A 25,049-nucleotide genomic window follows, 5' to 3' on the forward strand; every position below is an offset into this window, starting at 1 on the left:
TGAGAAGTCGCACAACTTCGGCAAAGAGAAAACAGGAGGTGGGTGTTCAAATAGTAGCTGCACCAAACAAACGTAGTCAGACTCATGAGGCGCTTGTGGCAAGTGAGTGAGTTTGTCGACAGTTCAGCAACAGCACTTTCTTGTTAATGTTTAGTACATTTGTAAAGTAAAATAACATTCACAGAACAGTGCATATAATATGAGTGTAGTAAGCGTTAAGCATCGTGTGTTGAAATGAATCAAACGTTAACACGAGAAACGAATGCGTCTCCTATAGCCTACTGTTATTGAATGTTGCAAGATAAAATAATCGAAGTTTTTATTTAGAAGGTGTTTGTAGAGTTGAAATTGTGATAGAATGAGATTCATTCGTGGTCGATGTTATGATGCAACTGTATGTCATGCAGTAAATCAAATGACATTGTTGATTGCGTATAGAAAACTTACAGACATACTGCTATGGAATTTGGCTTTACGCATTTCATGAGGTATTTCTGTATCATAGTCTTCCTGCGTGAATGAGAGTAAGAGATAAAGGCAAAAAAGGCAGACATTTGTGAATTATGTGTAAAGTAACTGGTACATTAAATCCATTTCGCACAAGTGTACTTCATATTTATTTTTCGTTGATATAGGTATTACTGATTCATTATTTTAGTTCACATTCACTTTCACTACTGGAAGTAAGAGCTTTATGATTATCTGCATTGAGTACTGGCATAAATGTTACTGTTATAAGAATACATTTGCGTTTGAATGAACAGTTCAAAAATTCAGTAACATGTGTGTGTTCTTTGAAACCAAACTTCTCATTTATGACTACATTATTTGCTAAATCCTAAGGAGACATAAATGTAGAGAAGACTCTCTTTACAGATATGGTCTTTCACTGTGTTTTAGGTAGAATCATCACATTTTTTCTGCAGCACCTGATGCAGGCTAAAATGCTGAAAGTGCTTATTCTTCTGCTTGCTGCAGTAGCACCATGTAAGTCATCTTCAGTCTTACTGTTTTATGGAATACATTCATTAATAATCTGGTGAACTGTATACCTAATTTTGCTTACAGACGGCTCCTGTACATCATTGGAGCTTCAGTTCACCCCACAAGATCTGACTCTGTTGAAAGGGGCATCTACTAGTATTCTTCTGTCCCTAAAGTGAGTAAATGTACTTTTCAGTCTCGTGTACATCTCTTTCTTAATGTGTTAATGTTTGATGAAGATAAATATAGTTAAATAAGAGATTACAGGTTTCTTCTGCGAAGAAATGGAAACATTTTAATCAAATTTTGAGAAAAGCAGAGATTAAAGTACATTACAAGCATGATGTTTGTTACTGTAAAATTAAAGAAATTGCTCGTATTGAAGTGGAGCAATTGGTATGTGGAAAGACTAATATGACATAAATGTGGACAGCTTGTACATCGATTATATGAAGGCATCGCACAGTGATATCGGTAATTCTGTATCAAAGGTCACAGCTATGGAACGATATTCACTTCACATTTAGTTACTGTCAGGAATCTGCAAAAAATGATACTGTCACAAATGGCAAAAGAAGAGACCTGAAGCAAAATGGAAATAAGACTAAATTTGGCATCCTCCTATTATCTAATATTTTGAATTTAATTTTTCATATTGGTATATTGCATTCCAGTTTCACTGTTTGTGATTATTTGTAATCTGCACAACATACTTTACTAAACTGATAACTTGCTCATGATTGTGTGTTAGTATGGGTCATTTGGATTTTTGTTATTTAGTTCATCTTATAAAAAAAGTGGAGCAATTTAATTTGTATTCAAAATACATCATTCTTTGCAAAATTGGGTGTTCTTGTAAATGTCACTGTGGTTAATTTTGGTGAAGAGTGTTATTTGTGGGTTATAGGAATAATGTATTAGCACCTTCAGTGGAGTTCCATAATATGCAAGAAGAATCCATGTAGACATTAGTTATAGTTTTTGGTAATATTACAATTTTCATGTAAAGTATGTTTTACTCCTTCCTGTTCAGACTCCCTCTTTTGCTGCTCAACTATCACTTAAAAGATGTTTATACAATGATATTTGGTAAAATTGCTTATTGCCACCCCCTACCTATTTTGCATATTTCAGTATGGCACAGAAGTAAACATTAGGCTTCACTAACAGTTAATTTGTTCCCACAATGTTTATTTGGCTTTAACATTCATTGGCTCCGCCAACTCGTAACCAGATTGTCACCTTTCAACCTAAGTTAGACCTCAGGCTGCAGTACAAATGAGACAAAAGTGCCATAGAGCTGCACAATATGTTATTTATTTTTGTGCGAGAGATAATTTGGGTTGATGATATGTAATCTTGCTGTGTATATAGCATATCACAATTTTCTTGAAATTTTATTTGATGAAGATGAGGCTGCATTCCATTCTATAATCATGACAAGTGGAAAGAAAAAGAAACTAGTAAAATTATAATTACTGAATTTAGTGAAGCTTCAGGCATTATTTTGGTGTTCTTGGTAAGCTTTTGGACTCAAGTGTGTCTTTACCAGATTTGTTCCAAAATGTCTTTGTTGATACAGAATGGATCAAGTATATGAATTGTGTCTTACATTAGATTAATGTTGGTGTAACTGTCCACTACTTTGTACTCTCACCACTGGATATTTGATACAGAACCAGAAAAAACATTCTGTATAGACTGGTTTTTGTGCCCAAATGTGAGAACCACTCTTACATATGTCACCTCAGTTTTAGATTTGCCTTCCGAAGTAGACAAAATTCTATGTTATATGAAAACATTAACTGACAATAGTTTTGTCAATAAAAAGTTTAGGTTCTCGTCCCCGCTTCCCACCATCCTTTCTGTATATCTTTAAAGAACTTTGCTATAATCATATTTCGGTAAGATATTACTTAACACATTTGGCTGCTTTTCTGTTTCCTTTTTCTCCAACAGTGTTTAAAAATAATAGATACTTGTATTGCTTTATTGAGATTAACTATTAATGTTTCATTCATATGACTGTAGGAAATCACCTGAAAATGCAACTATTGAAATCTCTGCAGATCATGCAGATCTGGTATACATTTATCCATCCACCGTAACTGTTATTGAAGGGAATGTATCTGAGGCATGGACTGTGAATGTGACAGCTGTGGACGTTGGTCGAGCACTTGTTGCAGCAAATACATCTAGCTCATTAATTGAGTGAGTATAACTACTAGTAGAATACTTCTATCTGCCTGTGTGCCGGCTGCGGCGGCCGAGTGGTTCTAGGCGCTTCAGTCCGGAACCGCGCGACTGCGACTGCTACGGTCGCAGGTTCAAATCCTGCCTCGGGCATGAATGTGTGTGATTTCCTTAGATTAGTTAGGTTTAAGTAGTTCCAAGTCTAGGGGACTGCTGACCTCAGATGTTAAGTCCCATAGTGCTCAGAGCCACTTGAACCATTAACTGCCTGTGTGATGCTGTGAACTTGTGATACAATGAACTAAAATAGCTGGCTGAATGTAGTTTGATATTTCAGAAATAAAGTTTCATTGTACACTCAGATTAACTCCATGCAGTGTAACACTTTTTCTGTACCATTATACTTGCTTTTTTAGGGTCTTAAATTGTAATCAATTATCCTTAACTTGCCATTGCTTTTTTATGGCCTTTCCTGTCCATGTATAAGATGGAAGGTTATCATACATACATCCATCTGTCTGCATATTATATGAATTGTTTTTTTTTTTTCCTTCTCTTCTGAGTGTTGAGTCACACATACTCCTCAGTACGACAATATTATGAAAGGATTGATTGCTACCCACCATAAAGAAGAGACGTTGAGTCACAGACAGGCACAAGAAAGACTACTATACATTAAGCCTTCGGCTAAAAGACCTTCTAAAGCAGAAAATTCACACACAAGACCAACGTCTCTGGCTGCTGGGGCCCCATACTTCATTTGTTTCATCTTTTTTTCACATCATTACGCTTCTTTTGTCCTCTACCATGGATCCATGTTTCTCCTCTCTTTCCTTATCCCTTGCCAGAACCCAGTTCCACATACTGTTTGTGTATTGTTGCCTAGATCATGGAAACCCTCACAAATGAACCTTACCATCAAATTACCCATCTCGGGATGCATGAGGCCCAAACCTCCTTCCTCTCCACCTGTAAAATTCACCAGCTCTGCAGTACCCAATTTCAGCATCCCATCTTTTACAATGAAACTCTTACCCTTCAAGAACTTCAGTAATAGGCACAACGCTACCTCAAAAAACACTCTCCCACCTGTTTGCCTCTTATTCCCTCCTTGGACTACCACTATCCACCAACTCTAAAACAGCCCCCAATCCTCTCCTCCGCCCCCTCATAGCCCACAAACCCTGCCTTGCTGAGCTCCTATATTTACCACACCCTTGGAAATTCCTTTCCATCACCATACACAATCCAGAGTGTAAACATACCCAAAACACAGATTTGAACCTTTCCTCCAAAAGCCTTAGTCCCATAGAGTATCAGTCCTTTCCAAAGGCCTTACCTTTTGCCCTGCTCCCAAATTCAACCACCCAGGACCTTCTGGTCCCTCCAGTGGAAACACTCTTTCTAAGCCAACCCTACAAGACTCATCCCAAAGCTAGTGTTGGCATCTTCGTTGCTCCTTACGTGATCCACCCCCACTTCCCCTGAATAACCCCCTGTTAACATTCCAGAATATCTCTCTCTCCCTCCCCCCTCCCCCCCCCCCCTCCCTTCTTCCAACCCTCCTCGCACTGCTATGTTCTGCATTCTTCCATAAACCCATTCACCCAGGATGCCCCTTTGTAGCCAATTACAGTGCCTCTAATGAGAGAATCTCTGCTTTCGTGAGCAAACACCTTCAGCCAATCGCCCATAACCTACCAACCTCTATAAATGTTTATAATAACCCCCAAAAACTGTGTTTGTGTCTTATCCTGTGATACTACTAGTAATTAGTAATTTTAAAGGTGGCTGATAATATTAGATCTTTTAATACCTTTGATAGCTTTTCTGCATATTCTTATGCTGTCTAGTACATAATGGAAAATATAAAATCTGTTAGTGCTTACATAAATTGCTCAGTTGTGAATGACGTTGGCCATTTTTTTTTCTCTTTTTTTTCCCAGTGTAACTGAAGCCTTCGTGAGGCTCACTATTCAGCATTCAGATTTCCTTTATCATGCCAGCATTGTTGTTGGATGGGTATATTTTGCAGCTTGGTCGATATCTTTCTATCCACAAATATACATTAATTGGAAGAGGAAGAGGTGAGTCTAATATTCATCACAGTAAAAATTAAGATTGCTACCATAATGAGAACATCGTGTGACTATTGCATAAAATGTTCGAATAAACTGGTGAGGGCTTCTATGGAACCTCCTGCCACTGTCCCTCCCTCCCTCCCTTCCTCCCTCCTTCTGCTAAATCATTCCGTTGTGTAAGAAGGGTAAGCATTATTGATAAAATATTGTTGCTACTACTGCTGAGCATATTTAAGTGATCTAGAGTTCACTGTACCTCTCTAGTACAATACATTGCATTGAAAATGGCAATTCGTAAACGGAGGCATGCTATACTTTCTTGTTGATAACATACTGTGTTGCCTTCCCCTTCAACGTAATAAAAATGGTAGAAAGAAAAGGTTTCTGAGGTTCAATTCCCGCTTTTGTGTACCAGGAGCCAAGTGTTGTAGGAAATTCATGAAAACCATTCAGATTGTGAGTTTGAGTTAGTTATGGGAGTTTTGTGATAAGGCATATAAGCCTTTGTAACTGGCCTGACACAGCTTTTTGCTTTTATTGTTGTGTAGTGCTTTGAGACATACAAAATATTTCTAAATGGGAAATGGAAAGCAACAGTAACTACCTTGAGTTAACATTTGTTTCATAATAGTTTTGATAAGTGGATATGTCTGAAGCACAATGGACATGGGGCGCAGAAAAATAATAAGCTTTGCCAAAGTTCCGTTGGTAGAACCTTTGTCCTTCCCATTTCGAGCTACTTCACTCAGGCACATATTTTCTAGATGTTTAATTAAATTCTGAATTGCAGTATTGCTTCATTTATTTACTTTTATTTATTTATTTTTTATCGGAGTCCAACCTTTCTCCCCCCCCCCCTTTTTTTTTGTTTTGTGAAGTCAATATTATTTAATAATTGGCATTCGAACATGTTTTGTGAGTATTCTTTGCTCATTAAGGGCATGTACTGTTCGTCAAGTAGTCTCAGAGACATGGGCAGAGTATAGAACTGCCATTGCATTCTCATTTATTATGAATTATTTAATATATGTATTTCTCTTCCATTATTTTGCAAATTGATGTTACATTGTTTACATCTCAAAGTGTAGTGCAGTGTTCGCACCTATTGTAGAGTTTTCCTTTTTTTTCCAGTGTTGTGGGTCTCAATTTTGACTTTCTGTCATTGAACATACTTGGTTTTATTTTATATTCACTTTTCAACTGCGGTCTGTATTGGATTCCTGAGGTGGAGGTAGGCCGTTTCTCATTTCTTTTAATACTTTTGTTCTAAAATAGATCCGTGCTCTTTTTTTTTTTATGAGAACATATGTCTGTTATGCCTACATTCTCTTAATTCATTTTTCCATATTTTCAATGAAATTACTAAAATAATACAGAAAAGTGCACAGTAAATTATCGAGTGTTGACAGTTGGTGTCATTATTAACCTACTTAATGGTTTCTAGATTACAGAACTGGCGTTTGCAGTAACTTATTCAGTTTAATTTTAATTATAGATTAACACGCTGTAATGCTGGTACACCATGACCATCACTTAAGTAGTTTTTAGAAACTAACAATAGTAGGAAAAGGTCAAGTTCTACTCACCACAGAGGTGACCCAATTGAGTAGCAGACAGGCACAATGAAAAGACTGTTGCACATTACAGCTTTCAGTCAAATCCTTAAACATATCTCATGCACACATGATATATATCTCTCTGTCTGTCTGTCTGTCTGTCTGTCTGTGTGTGTGTGTGTGTGTGTGTGTGTGTGTGTGTGTGTGTGTGTGTGTAACAGTTTTTTAAAAAATATTCCAACGTGGAATTTAAATAGTTTGTTTTCAGGAACACCATAGGGTTAGGATTATATCTATTTTTTAACTAACATTACCTCAAAAAAATATTGGGTTACTGTTGTGTATTTACTCAAGAACAAAGTAAACTGAAGGAGGAGGAAATTGATTGGAAATGTTCACTCATTATAAGGTGTCATGCGTTGTTTCCTTCAGATTCTTGTCCATAATTTCAAGCACATGTTTCCCAAACTGTGAAGCTTTGTAGACACAGAATAATTTTACAGCACATCTCCTTATCATTGTTGAGCAATAATAATATTGTTATCTGCAGCAAATTTCATTGTAGAGTAGAAAATAGTCTGCACATTGCATTTATTTAATTGCAGATTAATACATGCAGCAGCTTGTCATAGTGGGTGGGAGTTTTAGGGAAATATAAATTTAAAATGAGGCTTTAGTATAGTTTGCATACTTCACTGTTCATTGAAGGGAAGAACAGGAAGGAAGACCCACTGAGAACACTAAACTGTGCGGAGTTGGTGACATGTTTCCACCTCTTTAATGTTGTATCATTTTTCACGATAGTAAGACATGCACTACTTATTTTCACGCGAAATGTGTAAACTACAGCATCCAACTGTGCTTTGGTGTCTACTAAGTCATGGTTGTTTGATTAAAGATGCTGGTACAGGCTCATAATTTATTTGAAGTGCTGAGATTCCTTTCTTGCTCACTGCTGTTCATCAGGAATGCATAAAGTGAAAGTGTGTGGACAGTGATACGTTTCACATCAGAGTTTGCTTCAAGTTAGCTGGAATCTTTGACCACATTTAAATAATTGTTACATCTTTTTTTTGCTTTTAATAACGGTAAATGTTGTTTCACTAAACTTTTTGCATCAGTATTTGTACTTTACAGTAACCTGTTAAATTTTTCCAGGAGGAATACTTCAAACTTTATCCTAAAGGACTGAATCCTGTACAAGTAAATGACATCGTATTTGCCCTTCATGCATCATTTGCGACTTTCATCACCATAGTTCAGTGCTTCATCTATGAAGTAAGTACTTCACTTCATTACAGTTGACTTTGTCTTGTCATGACATAGCTTAAAAATAATAGTAATGTCAGAAAGGAAATGGAGTTAAATGAAGATAAGCCCCCACCAAGTGTAAGTGTGTGAGATAGGGCCAATAAACTTTACACTGAATTTTTTTCTGTCGGAAGCACAAACTTAACATATTACAAAGGAACAAAATCGAGGAAAAGCGACTGGATAAGATACAAAGCACTTAGCTGGAGAGTTTTTAGATTCAGGTAGGGTTAGACACTGAGGGGAATGACATCAGGTGCTCTTAAGATGCTAACAAACTTCCTAATTTGTGTTGTATATTTTGCCAGAAATTTTTATGTTGTACTTGACATGGGTATTTCGTATATATTCATGTGTGTTAGTTAGAGCGGAATGAAATTGCATAGTTTTTAATATTTTCTAAGAATGTCTAAGGATTTATGTTATCAGCACCAGTATTTAGACTATGTTTTCAGATGTTATTACCTATGGGGAAGAAAACTGGTACATTTTTCAGAGGAGCAGGAAGTGGCACAAGGACAGAAATAAAGATGCAGTTCTTCACTGTATAAGAAATATGTATGGTGAAAGCCACCTATTATAATAGATAATGTCTGATGAGTAGTGTGTGTCACGGTGCTAGTGTTGATCATTTTTGTCATTTCTTGCTGCCAGTTTTCCACATTTTGCCATTCAGCCTGTCTCCTTACTAGAAGCCTCTGGTCACTGTTGCCTTAAGGATATGCTCCTTCCATTCTCTAAGTGTCCTCTTTGTTCTCACATGTACAGACATTTTCCAAATTAATATTTCCAACTGTCACCCACCGCTTCTAGATGACCAAGCCTTGAAATGCTAACACTTCTTCCCTGAACATGTAATTCCGCGCCAGTAGCCTCTTCCCCTGCCTCTGTCTCTTCATGTCCCATGTCTCTACACAGTGCTTAGCAGTACTCTCTGTATATTTGTTGATGATTTTCTATACCTTCTTGTTGTATTGGTATTCCAAAGAACAGGGTGAAGTTGTCCTATTGCTCTTTCCCACTTCACCTGTTTCATTATTTGTATCAGATGTGCTGTTGCTACTTGATGACAGCACTGTTCACAACTTTTTGAGAATCATATGTTTCCATGCCTTGTTGACATTACCATTTCCAATGTAACTCTCTCTCCTCCAACTCTGTGCACGATTGGTTCTTGGTCTTATTAACACAGTTCATGAAGATAACTGGTTACATGTATATATGGGGAAATAAAAGTTAAAAACAAACTACCAATGAAATATTTCATGCCTCTCATCAGAAATGTCTATTTCAATGAAGTGCTTTAAATTTTTTAATTGCAGCCCCATGACCTCGGACTATATCATCTTCCTAATGTAAGTTCTTGGATATGATATATAAACTGCACACTTTCAAACTTTGTGACTCTGGTCCTCGAATTCATTTTTAAATTACTATTAATACTATTTACACAAACAGAAAAATGTACACACAAATAAGTGTATTTTAAGAGTGTCTCCTCCGCAGAAAAAATATGGAAGTGTAGTTAATGATACCAAAAGAAAGTAATAGAAACACTGAAGATTAGGATTTCATTTTATTCTCCATCAGGGGATGAGGAAGTGTGGAAAATGTGAAAGAGGAAAAGTCACTGTGGAAGCAATGTATGTGCCAGGCTAGCTTTGAAACTGCTAGACCTATTCCATTTCCTTTCCTGCGTGACTGAAAGCTTTCTCCATCTTAGCTATTTCTGTCATACCTCAACTATCATTATTGTTTTGTTTTCTGAATAAATAACAAATGGTCTGTGCTATAGTGGGAGATACTAGTGTTGGGTGAGCAAGTAATTTATAACTAGAGTTTAGTTGAGTTGTACGTCATAACCCAGATGAAATTATCTGGTTGCATTACGTAAATATTAAGCATAGTACTATTCTGTATGATGCTTAATCTTAGAGTGAAGTGATGTCTTCCTATTTCTCTTTTGTTTTAGTTTAATGTCCACATTAGTGAAATACATTTCATATAAGTTTCTCATGACAATGTTTTCTCTTCATTCACAGCGAGGTGACCAAACAGTTTCCATCACGGCACGGGTTATACATGGCATATTTGCACTTTTCTTGTTCATAAGTGTAATCCTTGCAGCTACGTTGGTCATTACTTGGCTTGACTTTCTGTATTATTGTTCCTACGTTAAACTGGCTATTACTCTTATAAAATATGTTCCACAGGTGAGTTGTTAAATTTTTCTGGTAATTTAGAAACTGTGAAAGGCTTCTTCGTAGTGTTTTAAATCAGTGTTAACTTTACTGTGTAGTAGGGATACTTTCTCTTATGGAATGAATGAGTGTGACAGTGAGAGAGGGGTTTGCATTGTTTGTATTTAATATTTTCTTCTGTCTTTTAAGTATTTTAAGTATTATTTCTCTACATAACTCTTCTATGGGATATTGTGACAACAGCTATTACTGTATCTTTTATGTAGTACAGATAACACATCAGGTGTATTTACGAGATTCATTCTTGCACAACCAGTTTCCACCCCATCTTCAGGCCCCTGTCTGGTTTTTAGTGATCACATTGACACTGAGAAATCATATTATACGTTCTGTAGAGGGTCCAAAACATCAGTGTCTGCTAAACTGAAGCTTCTTTCCTCCTATGGTGTGTATGGTGGCAGTACATAAATACAGTTTGTAAATAATGTCTTTTAATGTGAAACATTATGTACATTTTTACTTTTTTTAAAAGTATGCACACACATACTGATGGTTACAGGGTAGCAGTTTAATTTGCATTTGTTTCTGGTTCATTTTTGGCCAATGTGCACATTTGCTGGGACCAAGTCGACACTCGTTAGGTATTGACACTTTCTCCTCATTCACAACAACTTGTCAGGTCTTACCTGACAACAGATGTACTACCCAGCTTCTTGTCTTTTCTTACTCTATAAGCATGTATTTTCTTCATAAAATAATGATGTAGAACCATGTTGTGGAGGCTTTTCAGTAGTTTTGAATTACGGGATAAGCTTGAAAGCAACCATAAAAAAGTGGACCTCTTGAATGAGACACTTGATAGTTTTTATGTGAATCTGTTTCTCAGATTTGTACTGATTTTTGTAGAGGAATTATGTAGGTTGTAGGAGCCTCATAGTATTAGAATGCTAAATATATTTGGTACTCTACAATAAATTGGTATCAGAAATGCGGGCTGTGTCATTATTGAAAATCATAGTATCTTGCCCTATTATTAATGCTACATACCACCAGAGGCTACAATAATCTAAAAATGAAGGAAAGTGCCGTTTATTTTTTGTGGCGCCTGAGGAGGCTCACAGTTTGTGTGCGGCGGACATTGGACCCTGAGCTATTGGGGCCCATTCTTCCTTCCTGGCTGCATTTCATTCCTCCTGCCCCTGCCTCCCCTGTCCCCACTCCTTCCCTTCTGCCTCACCCTTCCCTCCGGGAAATATTGGGAAAAAATGTCATTTTTTTTTCATCTGGGAGAAATCCAGGAAAAACTCAGGAATTTTTTTACAATTCAGAGATTTTTCATAGTTGTAATTTTAAGTTAAATTTTTACTTACCATAAAGAAGACATGTCAAGTTGCAGATGGGCAAAAGGGGAATTTTACTTTAGCCTGCTACTGCAGATTAAAACTGCAGCAATAGAACATAAAAAAGAAAATAACACCAAAATGAAACTTCAGTCACAGGGAAAATGTACAATTTACAACCGCAAAACACAGTTGACTGCAAAATATGTCGAAGCCTATGCAGTACTTTGTAACAACAAACTGCTTTCAATGCGTCTTTCTTTTGGGCTTTGTTTCGATGAGCGTGACATCGCAACTGTTTGTTTCTAGTAGGTTGTGGGAAAATAATGTGAATGGTGGTTTGAGAAGAGTTACTTTCCAAGTAAGTTTCCTTTTTTGCAAGTTCAGTTGTGTTACATGTGAGAATGTGTGATAAATTTCTTAAATCATAGAGCGTTAGACTCTCATTCAAAACTTAACACTTAAGATCAGCCACTCAAAAAAATTTCAGCCAGAAGACCAGCCATTTCTGCCATTATTTAAAATTTCAGTGGCACATTTGTGTTTGATATATCTTAAATGCTAACACAAGCTAAAAAAGACTAAGTTTCAAGATTGGTTTCTCATATTTATTTTGGTTCTTTTATAGATTACAAATTGTGCAATAATGATGGCAAAAAAATATAGTTAAACTAAACACTGTCCAAACAGGCCTCAGAAGGCCCAACAGTACTGACCGATCACTGTGTCATCCTTGACCTGTTGGTGTCGCCAGCTGTGGATATGGAGGGGCATGTAGTCAGCATACGACTCTCCTGGCTGTTGTCAGTTTGCGAAACTGGAGCCGCTACTTCTCAATCGAGTAGCTCCTCAGTTTGCCTCAAAGTGTTAAGTGCACCCTGCTTGCCAACAGCACTTGGCAGACCGACTGTAACCTATCCAAATGCTAACCAAGCTCGACAGCTTCGGTGGTCTGACAGAGACTGGTGTTACCAATGCAGCAAGGCGATTAACAGAAAGTATAATTATCCTTTAAAAAATTGATTAGAAGTGAGTACTTGAGCAGTTTCACTTGACATTTCTATTGGAAAGTCAAATTGCTCAATGGAACATGTACTAAGCCAGGTAACCCAAGAGATATTTGGTGCACAGCGGCTGAAATTTATAAATTCAGCTGCTGCAATTTAAGCTATACTCTTAGGATCTTGCGTAACCACACCCTCGGAAAAAAGAAACGGTAAAAACTTTTTGACGACCAGTATTATATGTGAAAGCTGAACTTTTCTTGTACCTATACTGTAGGTAACCATATATTAATTTAAAGCATAAACTTTTCTTGTTTGTGCATTCACACTACTTAACAGTGATGTTGGTATTGCCTGACTACATCACGTGTCCTATGCTCTGAATATCTGCCTGCATTTGGTGGCAAGATCACTTGACATAAGCTGTGATTGGCTGACAAAAGTGTGTTGCAATCTCGATTTCGGTCCTTCGGAAGCTACTATGCTGCATTTCATGAAATTCTAGTTCATATTTATGAAAATATGTAGTGTAAATGCCCCACACCAAAGATCTTTCCAAAACAATTTTTTTTTTTTTTTTCTAGGTTTGAACAGCTGCTCGTTTGGGATGATGTCCATATCCAAACCATCTCATTGAACACCCAGCTGCAAGCTGCTGCAGTCAACATTTTCCTTCCTCATTTCACCTTTTCTCTTTGTAACGTCTTCATCCCTTTGTTGTTTGCTGTCAACAGGGCAGACTTATTTCAGCTTATTGGTCAGCTCCCTCACTTTTTTGCTTCTCAGTGACTTAAACACATACAATCCCTTTTGGGGCCCTTCGAGAACCTGTCTGAGAGGTTCCCTTTTGTCTGACCTCAACCAACTCAGCCTCATCTGTCTTAAGACTGGAGCACTCGCATTTCTTTTGGACTCCATGCACACCTATCCCCATTTGGACCTATTGTTCTGCACTGCTCAATTTGCCCATTGTCTCGAGTGGTCTGTTCTTTCTGACACGTACTCGAATGAGCATTTCCTGTGCACTATTTGTTTGCTGACTCCCCCACCTGCATGCAAACGCAATTGGCAGCTCCCTAAGGCTGATTGGAGGCTTTACTCCTCCCTGTTGACCTTCAGCAAACATTTCCCCAGTTGTGATGGCCACGTAGAGTACATTATGAACAATATCTTTTCACCTGCGGAATGTTCCATACCTCACATCTCTTCTTTACTGTGCCATGTCCAGTCCCCTGGTGGGCTGAGACGTGCAATGACATAATTCACACACGGAGATGTGCTCTCCATGTTTGTAACAGTCATCCTACGATGGTGAACTGTATTGGTTATAAACAGTTAGGTTCACATTGTTGCCCATTCTTTGGTGGTAGCAAACAAGCTAGCTGGATTTTATTTGTTAGGTCTTTCAACAGTTTCACTCCCTCTTCTGTTATGTGGGGGCAACCTCTTTTGGTTCTGTGGGCCCAGGGTTCGTTCCCTAATACACGGCCTGTGACAGTAGCAGATGATGTTGTTATGGATCCTGTTGCTATCTCCAACACCTTGGGCCACTATTTTGTGGGGATTTGGAGCTCCACCCATTATCACCCTGTCTTTATCCCTCAGAAATGAGTGGAGGACACTTGGGTAGTATCCTTGTCCTCTTAGGATCGTGACTACTACAATTCCACTTTCACTATGAGGTAGCTTGACTTTGCTCTCACCTCATCCTGATCTGCTGCCCCAGGGCCGGATGATGTTTTTACATTCAGATGTTGCAGCACCTTTCTCTTGTGGGCACACACTTTCTCCTTCATATGTACAATCACATTTGGGCAGATGGCTCATTTCCCAGACACTAGCATGAAGAGTGTGTCATACCAGTAAGGCAAACACCTTCCATCTAGCTACTGTCCCATTTCTCTCACCAAGTGTGTTTACAAGGTAATGGAATGTATGATTCATGGCCAGCTGATATAGTGGCTCGAGTTTCGAACCACTGCAAAATGTTATTTTCGCGCACACCGTTCTGCTGTTCACCATCTCATCACTTTTCAACCCGCACCATGAATGGTTTTTTGCGGAACTACCAGACTGTGGCTATCTTTTTGATTTGGAGAAAGCCTGAGAAACCTGCTGGAGGACTGGTATCCTCCATACTTTCGACACATGGGGCTTGAGACACTACCTGCCCCATTTCCTCTAGGAATTTTTAAAAGATGAAGTTTCCAATGTACGTGTGGGTTCAGCCTTGTTGGTCACCTTTATCCAGGAGAACGGGGTGTCTCAAGGCTCTGTCCTCTTCGCTATAACCGTTAACCCTATTACAGACTGTCTCCCACCCCTTTTTGTCGATGACTTTGAGATCTATTGCAGTTCTCCACGAATTTGTCTCCTTGAGCAGCATCTTCAGCGATGTCTCGAATTCCTGGGGCTCATGATTGATAGGAAACTTTCTTGGTTCTCCCACATGTCTTACCTGACCACATGCTGTATGCGGTCCCTCAGTGTATTGTGTGTCCTAAGCAGTAATTCTTGAGAAGCAGATTGGGCCACCCTCCTCCATTGATACAAATCCCGTTGAAACTACAATATGGGTGTTTCATTTATTCCTTTGCACACCCATCCAGCGTAGGCTGTCTTAATGCAATCCATCATCCTGGAATACAGTTGGCCACTGGTGCTTTTAAACTAGCTCCGTTGAGTCTCTCTGCATAAGCTGCCAAGCTACCACTGTCATACTGATGTGACTGATGTGATGTCCTCCTCAATGGATATGCATTTCGTTTGTCTTCCATGCCCAACCACCCATTCTGTGCCCCCTGTTTTGACGTCTCCCTTGAACGCCAATACGGGGTGCGACCTCCTCCTGTTACATCCTGGAAGTTCACTTTTGGCAACTGCTCCGGCAACTTAACTTCACGCTACCTGCCATGTTCCTGATGGGTGTGAACCCTTCGCTGCCTTGGCTTTGTGTGGTGGCCCACGTTCATCTTGTACTTCATTCACTTTCCAAGGAAACTACTCAGGATTGGATCTATTGCTGTAAGTTTGTCAACCTTAGCATACAACTTAGTGCTAACTCTTTCATGGGCACTGAATGGCTCTAAGACCGACTGTGTGTTGGCACCGACCATTTTCGGTATCACCTTCCAGAACTCTGCGAGATTTTTTTTACAGCAGAGCTCTTTGCTCTCTACCAGATCACGCGGTACATTTTGTGACACAGGGTTTTTAATTATCATATGCTCTGATTCTCTCAGGGGCTTTTAGAGCCTCCTTGTGCTGTACACACTCCGTCCCTTAGTTGAATGAGTCAAAGAAAGCTTCCACTTGCTGTCTGTTTAGGAAGCCATTGTGATGTTCATGTGGGTTCCTGGTCACGTCAGTCTGGTGGGGAAATGATGCTGATGCTGCTGCTGCTGCTGCTGCTGCTGCTGCCAAGGCTGCAGTCCTCCTACCTCGGTCTGCTAGCTCTTCCATTCCTTTGGATGATAACTGTGTTGCCATCTGTCGGCAGATGGTGTCACTTTGACATCACCACTGGTCTTCTCTTCACAGGAATTAAACCTCTCCCAATGGCTTGGACAATGTCTTCTTGGCCCTCTCATTGCAAGGAGATAATTTTATCTAGGTTGTGTATTGGGCACTGTCATTTTAGCCATTGCCGTATGGTACGTGGTGATATCCGACCACTTTGGGCTCATTGTCATAAACTTTTGACGGTTCGCCGTTTCCTGACCCAATGCCCATTTTGTAACCGCTTACAATCCAATATGTTTACTATTTGAATTATCTGCCATTTTAGTGAACCGTGCATGGGCTGTTGATCACATTCTACTTTGTATCCGTTGTAGCAATATGGTGAAGGACATTTAATATTTGATTTGGGACCTCCACTGTCTGTATGGTGTATTTTGTAAACCTTTCTCCATGGGGAATTCCTTGCTTTAAGCTTTTTTTCCGTTTCATTGATTGGGCTTAATGTATAGTCACTTTAAACTTCTTTTACTTATTGGTGTTTAAGGTTATGACATTGGCACTTATGACCTGAGTTGTTCTTGTGCCGAAAAAATAAATAAATAAATAAATAAATAAAGTGGCATGTTGTCCCACCCTCTTTCCTACATTGCTTGTGTGGACTTTAATGCCGTTTTGTTTCCCCTTTTCTTGTGTTGCCTTCCTCTGGTGTTGTCCCCATTGTTGTGCTCACGGTATGGCACGGGGATTGAGAAGAATCGGTGGCTGTGCTGGTGCCCCAAAACATGTCCCCGACATTCCTTTTACCTCTTTATTTGCCCATTTTCCCACTGCCTAACTGGACTGTACGGTTTGTGTTGTTCCTCCATGCTTTTTGCCACCTTAGCTCATGGGACCGATGACTTTGCTGTTTGGTCCCCTCCCCCGACCAACCAATATTTGTTGTGGGTTCATTATGGACTGTAGTGTGGTTATATTTCATTCTCCTCACTATCAGTGGGTTCTGGTGGCTGAATACACACATCCTGACACTCTGATGAAGTGTAATTCTTGTGTAAATAAATATTCCAAGAAAGATTAAGCTTGATGACTTTTTGTGTTGTTCTGCTCTGAAACTGCCAACAGATTGAATTACAACTGTTAAGAGTGAGCTATTCTTTACTGCGCACTAATCACCAATGTGCTTCAATTTTTAGCCATTTAAAACTACTTTTATATGACAGTAATTCAGTATGTACTTTGTGTATAAAATAAATTTGATTCTTTTTTCATGATACTGAATAAATTAAAAGTTGGTTACATACATAATGGAAAATCTCTTTATAGGCTTACATGAACTACAAACGCAAGAGCACAGTGGGGTGGAGCATTGGAAACATCTTGCTGGATTTCACTGGAGGAATGCTGAGCATGCTGCAAATGATTTTTAATGCCTACAACTACAGTAAATATCAGTTATTTATTTGTTGTATAAGCATTACTATGCACCATGCTGTACTTTAAAATAAGTCATACCTTTCTCCTTGAATTTTAGTTTGTTCTGATTATATCAAATGATTGTCAGTAAAATATTTTTTTTAATTTCCAGATGACTGGAATTCGATATTTGGAGATCCTACAAAATTTGGGCTGGGTCTTTTCTCCGTGATATTTGATATTTTCTTCATTATACAGCACTATGTGCTTTACCGGTAAGTGTAATTAGCATCTGCAACAAAACTGTATGGGAGGGGGCGTCAAAGGTGTGTGTGGCCGGTTGGGTGGGAGGGGGGGAAGAGAAAGATAGGTAGGCAATTCAACTTCCCCCACTGAATGTCTGGTGGTGTAAACTTAATTTTCTGATATTTAAGTTCAGTTTTATTTGGAAAAAGAACTACACTACCTTCAGAAGAGTGCATTGCTAGGTGGTGTTTTTTTTTTCCCCCTCCTCCTCTCTCTCTCTCTCTCTCTCTCTCTCTCTCTCTCTCTCTCTCTCTCATTGTAAGTTTGGTTGTATATTAGGCATTTCAATATGTTTTGAACATAATTTCTCTTGACTTCAGTTTGAATTCATGTTACTTGTTACATATTATAATGAAAGATAGATTAATTTGATTCTGAAAGTGTGTTTACCAAACTACCAGCCTTTGGCATCATCAATCTTTATCTTGGTTAGTATTGCACATCATAAGAATGCTAAAAGTTCCTGGAGGAAAAAAAGTTGTATTGTCTTCCTTTATCCTGGAAGAAAACATTTTTCATGCAAATAAAATAAAATTTTTGTCTACAGCGAGAAGATACATTGCCCATTAAACTGGTTGATAAATTTATTCAATAAATATAGGGTCATCTTGCTATCGCATATTAAGCTATCACTGCATAGTTCAACATTTGTACGTTGTTTAATAGCTTAATACAGGGGTTTTGCCATATTTATGGATAAGGTTTGGCTATAGGGGTCCCAAGCAGGTGTATTTTGAAGAATTCAGGAGGCTAGGGCTGGGCAAACTATATTGTGTTTCATCTAGCTCGAAATTTCCCAATACGCTGCAGCACTCAATGCAGTATGGGCCTTGCTCGAATTATCAAGACATTTCCCTCACACAGCACTAACACATGGAATATGCAAGAAACTGTGAACTAGCCACTACACCACTCTACTGTTCTGATTACAATTTGATAATTTTGTTAAACACAGAAGAAAAGAAAAATAAGTTTTCATACTTGTACTAGTATGGATACTGTATACAAATGTTTATGGTGCTTTTTAAGTAAAGGTAACATTCAAAGCTGAAAATGCTGCCCTTAAAAAAAGTTGATTTTGAACCCATGCCAATATTTTGTTTCTTTAGAAGTGTGTGAGATTGTTTGCCAAGTGGATTGCAAATGGGAATATTGGTTACTGTTCACATATTAGAATATCAGGTAAAAATGTCACCAGCTTTTAATCATGTGGTGATATTCAGATGAAACAGAAAAGAAAATTAATCCAGTATTAAATGCCTAATAAGTAAAATAAATTCTATTGAAGTGACTGTAATAGTTACCATGAGAATAAATTATGATGGCAGGACCTTTTGTGGAGATAGCTCCAACAGGTATCACTAGATCATAGGACAAATGAAAGTTTGAGAATTGGACTGAATCGTGATTGCACTCTTTTAGTTATGAATTAGTTGCTGTTATTACATAACTATGATGAGTGCGGGAGGGTGGTGGCGTGTGGACAGCAGATTTTGTCATCCTGCCAACATTGGGAATCTGTACCACATACTTTCGCTTTTTATGAACATCTATTACATTTAAACTGCAGTTAGCCTGACTCCATTTGTACTTTGAAATTGGACAAATACTTGACAATGGTAGACATTTCTACAGGAGACAGTAAAATTCTGGATAAGGGCCAATGGTGTACTTAAATGTTTCCTACAGTCATGTTTTTGATGCTCACTGTGAGGTATGTTGGGTACAGAAGGGGATGTGTCAGCTGCTGGTTCTAACAGCCAATGAGAGAGTGGCAGGCAGACAATGCGTTTAGAAGCAAGAGAAATTGTTACATTCTCACATTAGTATAAAAGTGAAGTCCATTGTGTACACTATTCAGAAACAAATAATGCTATGTTGTCAGGTCTCTGTCTATAATCATAACCACAACCTCAGAAATCACAACATTAAGAAGAAACAACCAAATCTTTGTAACTACAAAGATACAAATTTTGTAGCTGTGCTGTTAGGATAATGATGGTTATTCAAAATAGTGATAATGTGGATGACAGCCTTAGTAAGCTAAAAGGTAGTGAAGATCAAAATTAATGTAAATTATTTGTTTTTGTTTATTTTATTTCCCCATGTGTTATCATAATGTAGACAGTCCTTAAATGGCATAACTTTAAAATAGGTGTAATAATGTTAACTTTTTAGGCAGATACTTTGTTTTATTGACAGTCTGTAATTTTGATTAGTCGGAATATGTTAAAAAAGGTGCGTCTTTTATAATTAAGAAAAGAGGTTGTCTTGCATTAAGGATCATACTAAACTTGGGTAAATGTGTTACATTTGTTATGTAATCATTTGTTTGCAGTGCTGTAACACTGAATGGTGTAAATGAGCTGTTGACAAATGTTCTACGATTAGGTTTACATGAATTGTTCCATGTAAAAGCTAATAATCATTATCTATTTTAATTTGTCTGTGAAAATATTTTGGCATTGCTCTCACACATTGATCGCGAAATGTTCATATTTTCTTCGATGATCTGTCAAATAATTTGTCAGCCATCACACGTAATTCTTTAATATTTAATTTGGAGATTTATATTGATGGTATTTGTTAAGCGGTTTGTATTATAGCCCATGTCTATTACATATTCCATCTATGGCAGGCCAGCTTGGAAAAAGTTCTTGAGTTATGTTATTCCAGGCCACTTGCAGATGTTGTGCTGCACTTAACTGATTTGTGCACTATTGCACACGAAACCATCAGACATGTTGGGAAAAAGACGATCTGTTTTTTATTACCAGTGCATGTGACGCATCATGCAGTGAACACTGAGACCTTGCTTGATATACCAAAGAAATAACTGTTATCTGCTATGGTGATTCTGATGACGGTGCCTTCTGCCTAGCTCACTCTAATAAAACACACATATTCCATCTGGAAAAGTGAAGAGTTGCTCAATCCTCTAGACACTTGATATTTCAAATGTGCTACAGCGCATTACGGTCGCAACATGCTGTCACTGCTCATCCTGTTTTCTAAAGCTGATTGTTTGCACATAGTTTGCATATAGTAAGACACACTACTCTGGCAATTCTAAGAAAATTGCAAGAGAAGTTTTACACGTCTATTATGTATGTGTACGAAAGTGCCTGCTATATGAAGTCATTGTGGTCAAGCAGTAAGTGTTAGAGCTATGCAAGGAGGGTCGTGGACGAGGTGATGTTCAGATACCGCCAACACTTATTATTTAACCGATATCTTTTTCACCAATGGTTACATTATTTAATTTATGACATTTTTACAATGAAGTTGTAGTGAATTTCATACGTTACTTGATATTTACTATTTGTAATTAAATTTTCAAGGATGAGGGACAGTCTTGGCAAGCCGAAGTCGAAACTCGGTAAATAATTATGTGAAGTTATTCACAATCGTTAATATGGTAAGTCACAATGTACCAGGCCTTAAGAGTAATGTAAAATTACTCATCAGATGTGCTCTCAACAGCACATGTTGCAGGATGGTACCTCTCATACAGACACGGAAAACGTAAATTGAAACTTGATGCAAATACATGGTTTTTTTTGCATTACACGACCTCTCAAATGTCATATAAATTAAATAATATGACCACTGATGGAAAAAAATAGATTAATAATTTAGTCTTAGTGGGAGTTCAGCTGTCACCTTATACATATTTGTCTACAAAGCTGGAACACTATATCACTGGACCCCCCACGAACTCTTGATGTCCAGCACCTGCACACAGATACATAAGCCACAGTATAAAAACGGAAAACTTCTCTTGTGATTTTCTCAGCATTGGCTGTGTAGTGCACCTTACTACTTGCACATTATGTTAATTGCCTACTAAAGATGTAAAAAGTTTGAAGTAAAATCTGTGATCCCAATGTCGTGACCTCCCTTGTTAGTAATTCAGATGTGCAGATAGGTGTAAATCAGTTTAAATTTACTTTCATCTCCTGGCATACTAAAATGTGATGCACTGGGTTCTGTATTTATGGTAGCATTAATACACTACTGACCATTAAAATTGCTACACCACGAAGATGACGTGCTACAGTCGCGAAATTTAAGTGACGGGAAGAAGATGCTGTGATATGCAAATGATTAGCTTTTCAGAGCATTCACACAAGGTTGGCGCCGGTGGCAACACCTACAACGTGCTGACATGAGGAAAGTTTCCAACCGATTTCTTATACACAAACAGCAGTTGACCGGCGTTGCCTGGTGAAACGTTGTTGTGATGCGTCGTGTGAGGAGGAGAAATGCGTACCATCACGTTTCCGACTTTGATGAAGGTTGGAGTGAAGCGTATCGTGATTGCGGTTTATCGTATCGCGACATTGCTGCTCGCGTTGGTCGAGATCCAATGACTGTCAGCAGAATATGGAATCGGTGGGTTCAGGAAGGTAATATGGAATGCCGTGCTGGATCCCAACCGCCTCGTATCCCTAGCAGTCGAGATGACAGGTATCTTATCCACATGGCTGTAATGGATCGCGCAGCCACGTCTCGATTCCTAAGTCAACAGATGGGGACGTTTGCAAGACATCAATCATCTGCACGAACAGTTTGACGACATTTGCAGCAGTATGGACTATTAGCTCGGAGACCATGGCTGCGGTTACCCTTGATGCTACATCACAGACAAGAGCGCCTGCGATGGTGTACTCAACGATGAACCTGGGTGCACAAATGGCAAAACGCGATTTTTTCGGATGAATCCAGGTTCTGTTTACAGCATCATGATGGTTGCATCTGTGTTTGGTGACATGGTGAACGCACATTAGAAGCGTGTATTCGTCACCGCCATATTGGCGTATCACCCGGCGTGATGGTATGGGGTGCCATTGGTTACATGTCTGTCACCTCTTGAAGCTCTGTTTGACTCAATGCCCAGGTGTATCAAGGCCGTTATTACGGCCAGAGGTGGTTGTTTTGAGTACTGATTTCTCAGGATCTATGCACCCAAATTGTGTGAAAATATAATCTCATGCCATTTCTAGTATAATATATTTGTCCAATGAATACCAGTTTATCATCTGCATTTCTTCTTGGTGTAGTAATTTTAATGGCCAGTGGTGTATTTATGGAATATTCTTTCTGTACATAAACATATTTAAAAACTTGAGTACGACCCCCTCCCACTCTCCCCCCACATTTGCTTTAGTATTATGTTGGAGTGAGGAAGGAAGGTAAGTAATATTAGGATAAAACTCCCATTGATGACAAGGTAAAGTCTGAACACAAGTTGCGTAGGACAAGGATAGCGAAGTAAATTGGCAGTATTCTTTGCAAAGGAGAGGATGTAATATTTGATTTGGACACTATACAGAACATAAATGTAAATGACTGGGTGGAAAGTCTGAACCATTGTGCAGCTAAACATGAGTCCAACAACTTAGTCAGTGCCACCTTCCTCAGTAAGAGACCTGTAGCATCAGAGTATTTGGTTCAAAAGATATGGGATTGATTGTGCAAAACATTCATGTTTAACACATTGACTGCCAAGAGGTTGCCGGTGACCACAGCAAGGGCCTTGCACTGTGTGCCTACTAGACTGGCAGTGAAATGGCCATCACTACAGGAGTGGCAGTTGATATGTTAAAGATTGAAGACTTGATGGTACATAAAATTTCTTGACATGTTTGAGAATTATTTTGTTAGTTTTTATAATAATTTATCTTACTGTTATATACAGTATATATTAATTTGTTTTACCACTTCTCTGAATTCTGATTTCAGTGATCGAAAGCAGACATCAGAAAGTATTAAAGAGCCTATATAACATGACACCAGTTTTATGTTCCCTGTGGTTTTAATTCTATTATCACATTATTTCTTCTGCTGCTTAGTGTTACATATTCATGACCGACTGAAACAGTCATGGTATGGCAGAGTATACGGTATAAGAAGAGAGATAATCTTGCCTTATCGAACAGCATATTTGTATTTATTGAATTTTATGGTAATGTGCAAGGTGGAGGAAATGCATTTTTGAAAATGTACAAATGTCACCTATTAAGTACCTTCTACTGTGTGTAAAGAAAAACAAAAAGTATTATGACTAGTGATGTAAAGTTACCTTGAGGACCAACTTTATAGCCATATATTATAAAAACCTAATTCTTGAGTTTGATACTTGTTTCTCTGATTCAAATTTTAGTCAGTATTGTTGGTGGCAGGTTGAATCTGCTGAAGGATATTTTTCAGTATGTGCCATGGCCACCATGTTTTGCAGTGCCGTGGCATGCAAATGAAATTGGCAGAAACTGATGAATCCTGTTCAAGTTGTCATGTTTTATCTTATTGTGAGATATTTAACAAAATATACATGAATCATGAAGTGTGTGTAGTCATTTTCAAATGAAAGCACAAGGAGAAACAGAAAGAAACAATATACACTCCAAATCTCCTCAATCCCTGATGTGCATTGATTTCTGTTTTACTTCCATTATTATTAAATATTTATGTTTTAAAAGAGTGTGTGTGTGTGTGTGTGTGTGTGTGTGTGTGTGTGTGTGTGTGTTTTATTTATTAGACAAATGTAAAATATGAGTAAATTTGATATTATCTATAGTTGTTACAGTATTAAATTCTGTTAGTAATATAAGATGTCAAAGGATCCAAATTATGTGAACATGATTAAAGTTAAAAGGGTATTATTATTGTGCACTGTGGCCGTTCCTACTCCACTATCACTGTACTAAATTTCCTAGTGTCATAGTTGTAACTGACTTGTACTCTGTAGCCCAGCAAATTTTTTAATTTTTGATATGCATAGCCATGTAAAACTCATAATCTCTTACCATTGTGCCCCTGCTAACATCTCATTGTTTTAAAGGAACTGACTTTGTAAAATGAAAGAAAGAGCAGTGTGATGTACCATGTTACTAGTTGGATTCTTGATGAGAAGACCAAGACTGGTATTAAAAAGGCTGGCCTATTGCACTGGCTATTGTAGTCTTTCTAATTAGCTCAGTCCCCCCCCCCTTTTTTTTATCAGATCTGGTTTTCACAATCTTTGTGGAGGGGGGGGGGGGGGGAGTAGAACTGATAATGTGCTCAGATTTCTATGAGGGAGGTTGGAAACAGATGGTTTGAAACATGGTTGAATGAGTGACTGAATTCAGTCATTTTGTAATGGAATAACTTTCAGTGTTACAAAATTTTTTGTAATAAAATGTTACCACTGACA

General features: G+C 38.2%; 1 protein-coding gene across 1 annotated transcript; it reads left to right on the forward strand.

Annotated features, from left to right (window-relative positions):
* The first annotated feature begins 9 nt into the window (after positions 1–9).
* On the forward strand, positions 10–24,197 carry LOC126470924 (cystinosin homolog). Its single transcript, XM_050098953.1, has 11 exons — positions 10–102; positions 901–987; positions 1,069–1,159; positions 3,016–3,195; positions 5,124–5,264; positions 6,390–6,489; positions 7,973–8,092; positions 10,168–10,338; positions 17,456–17,573; positions 17,718–17,820; positions 23,597–24,197. Exons 2-11 carry the CDS (start codon positions 933–935, stop codon positions 23,637–23,639), a joined length of 1,122 nt encoding a protein of 373 aa, XP_049954910.1. The 5' UTR covers positions 10–102; positions 901–932; the 3' UTR covers positions 23,640–24,197.
* Positions 24,198–25,049: the final 852 nt, after the last annotated feature.

The sequence above is a fragment of the Schistocerca serialis genome, chromosome 3, assembly GCF_023864345.2.
Source record: "Schistocerca serialis cubense isolate TAMUIC-IGC-003099 chromosome 3, iqSchSeri2.2, whole genome shotgun sequence".
NCBI lineage: Eukaryota > Metazoa > Arthropoda > Insecta > Orthoptera > Acrididae > Schistocerca > Schistocerca serialis.

What these genes read in the sequence shown, in the direction of transcription:
- LOC126470924 (XM_050098953.1), top strand. Translation starts at nt 933, where the DNA reads ATGCAGGCTAAAATGCTGAAAGTGCTTATTCTTCTGCTTGCTGCAGTA. An exon ending in GCTTGCTGCAGTAGCACCAT is followed by an intron (nt 988 to 1,068) that starts GTAAGTCATCTT and finishes TTTTGCTTACAG; the next exon opens with ACGGCTCCTGTACATCATTG. An exon ending in TTTTAATGCCTACAACTACA is followed by an intron (nt 17,574 to 17,717) that starts GTAAATATCAGT and finishes TTTAATTTCCAG; the next exon opens with ATGACTGGAATTCGATATTT.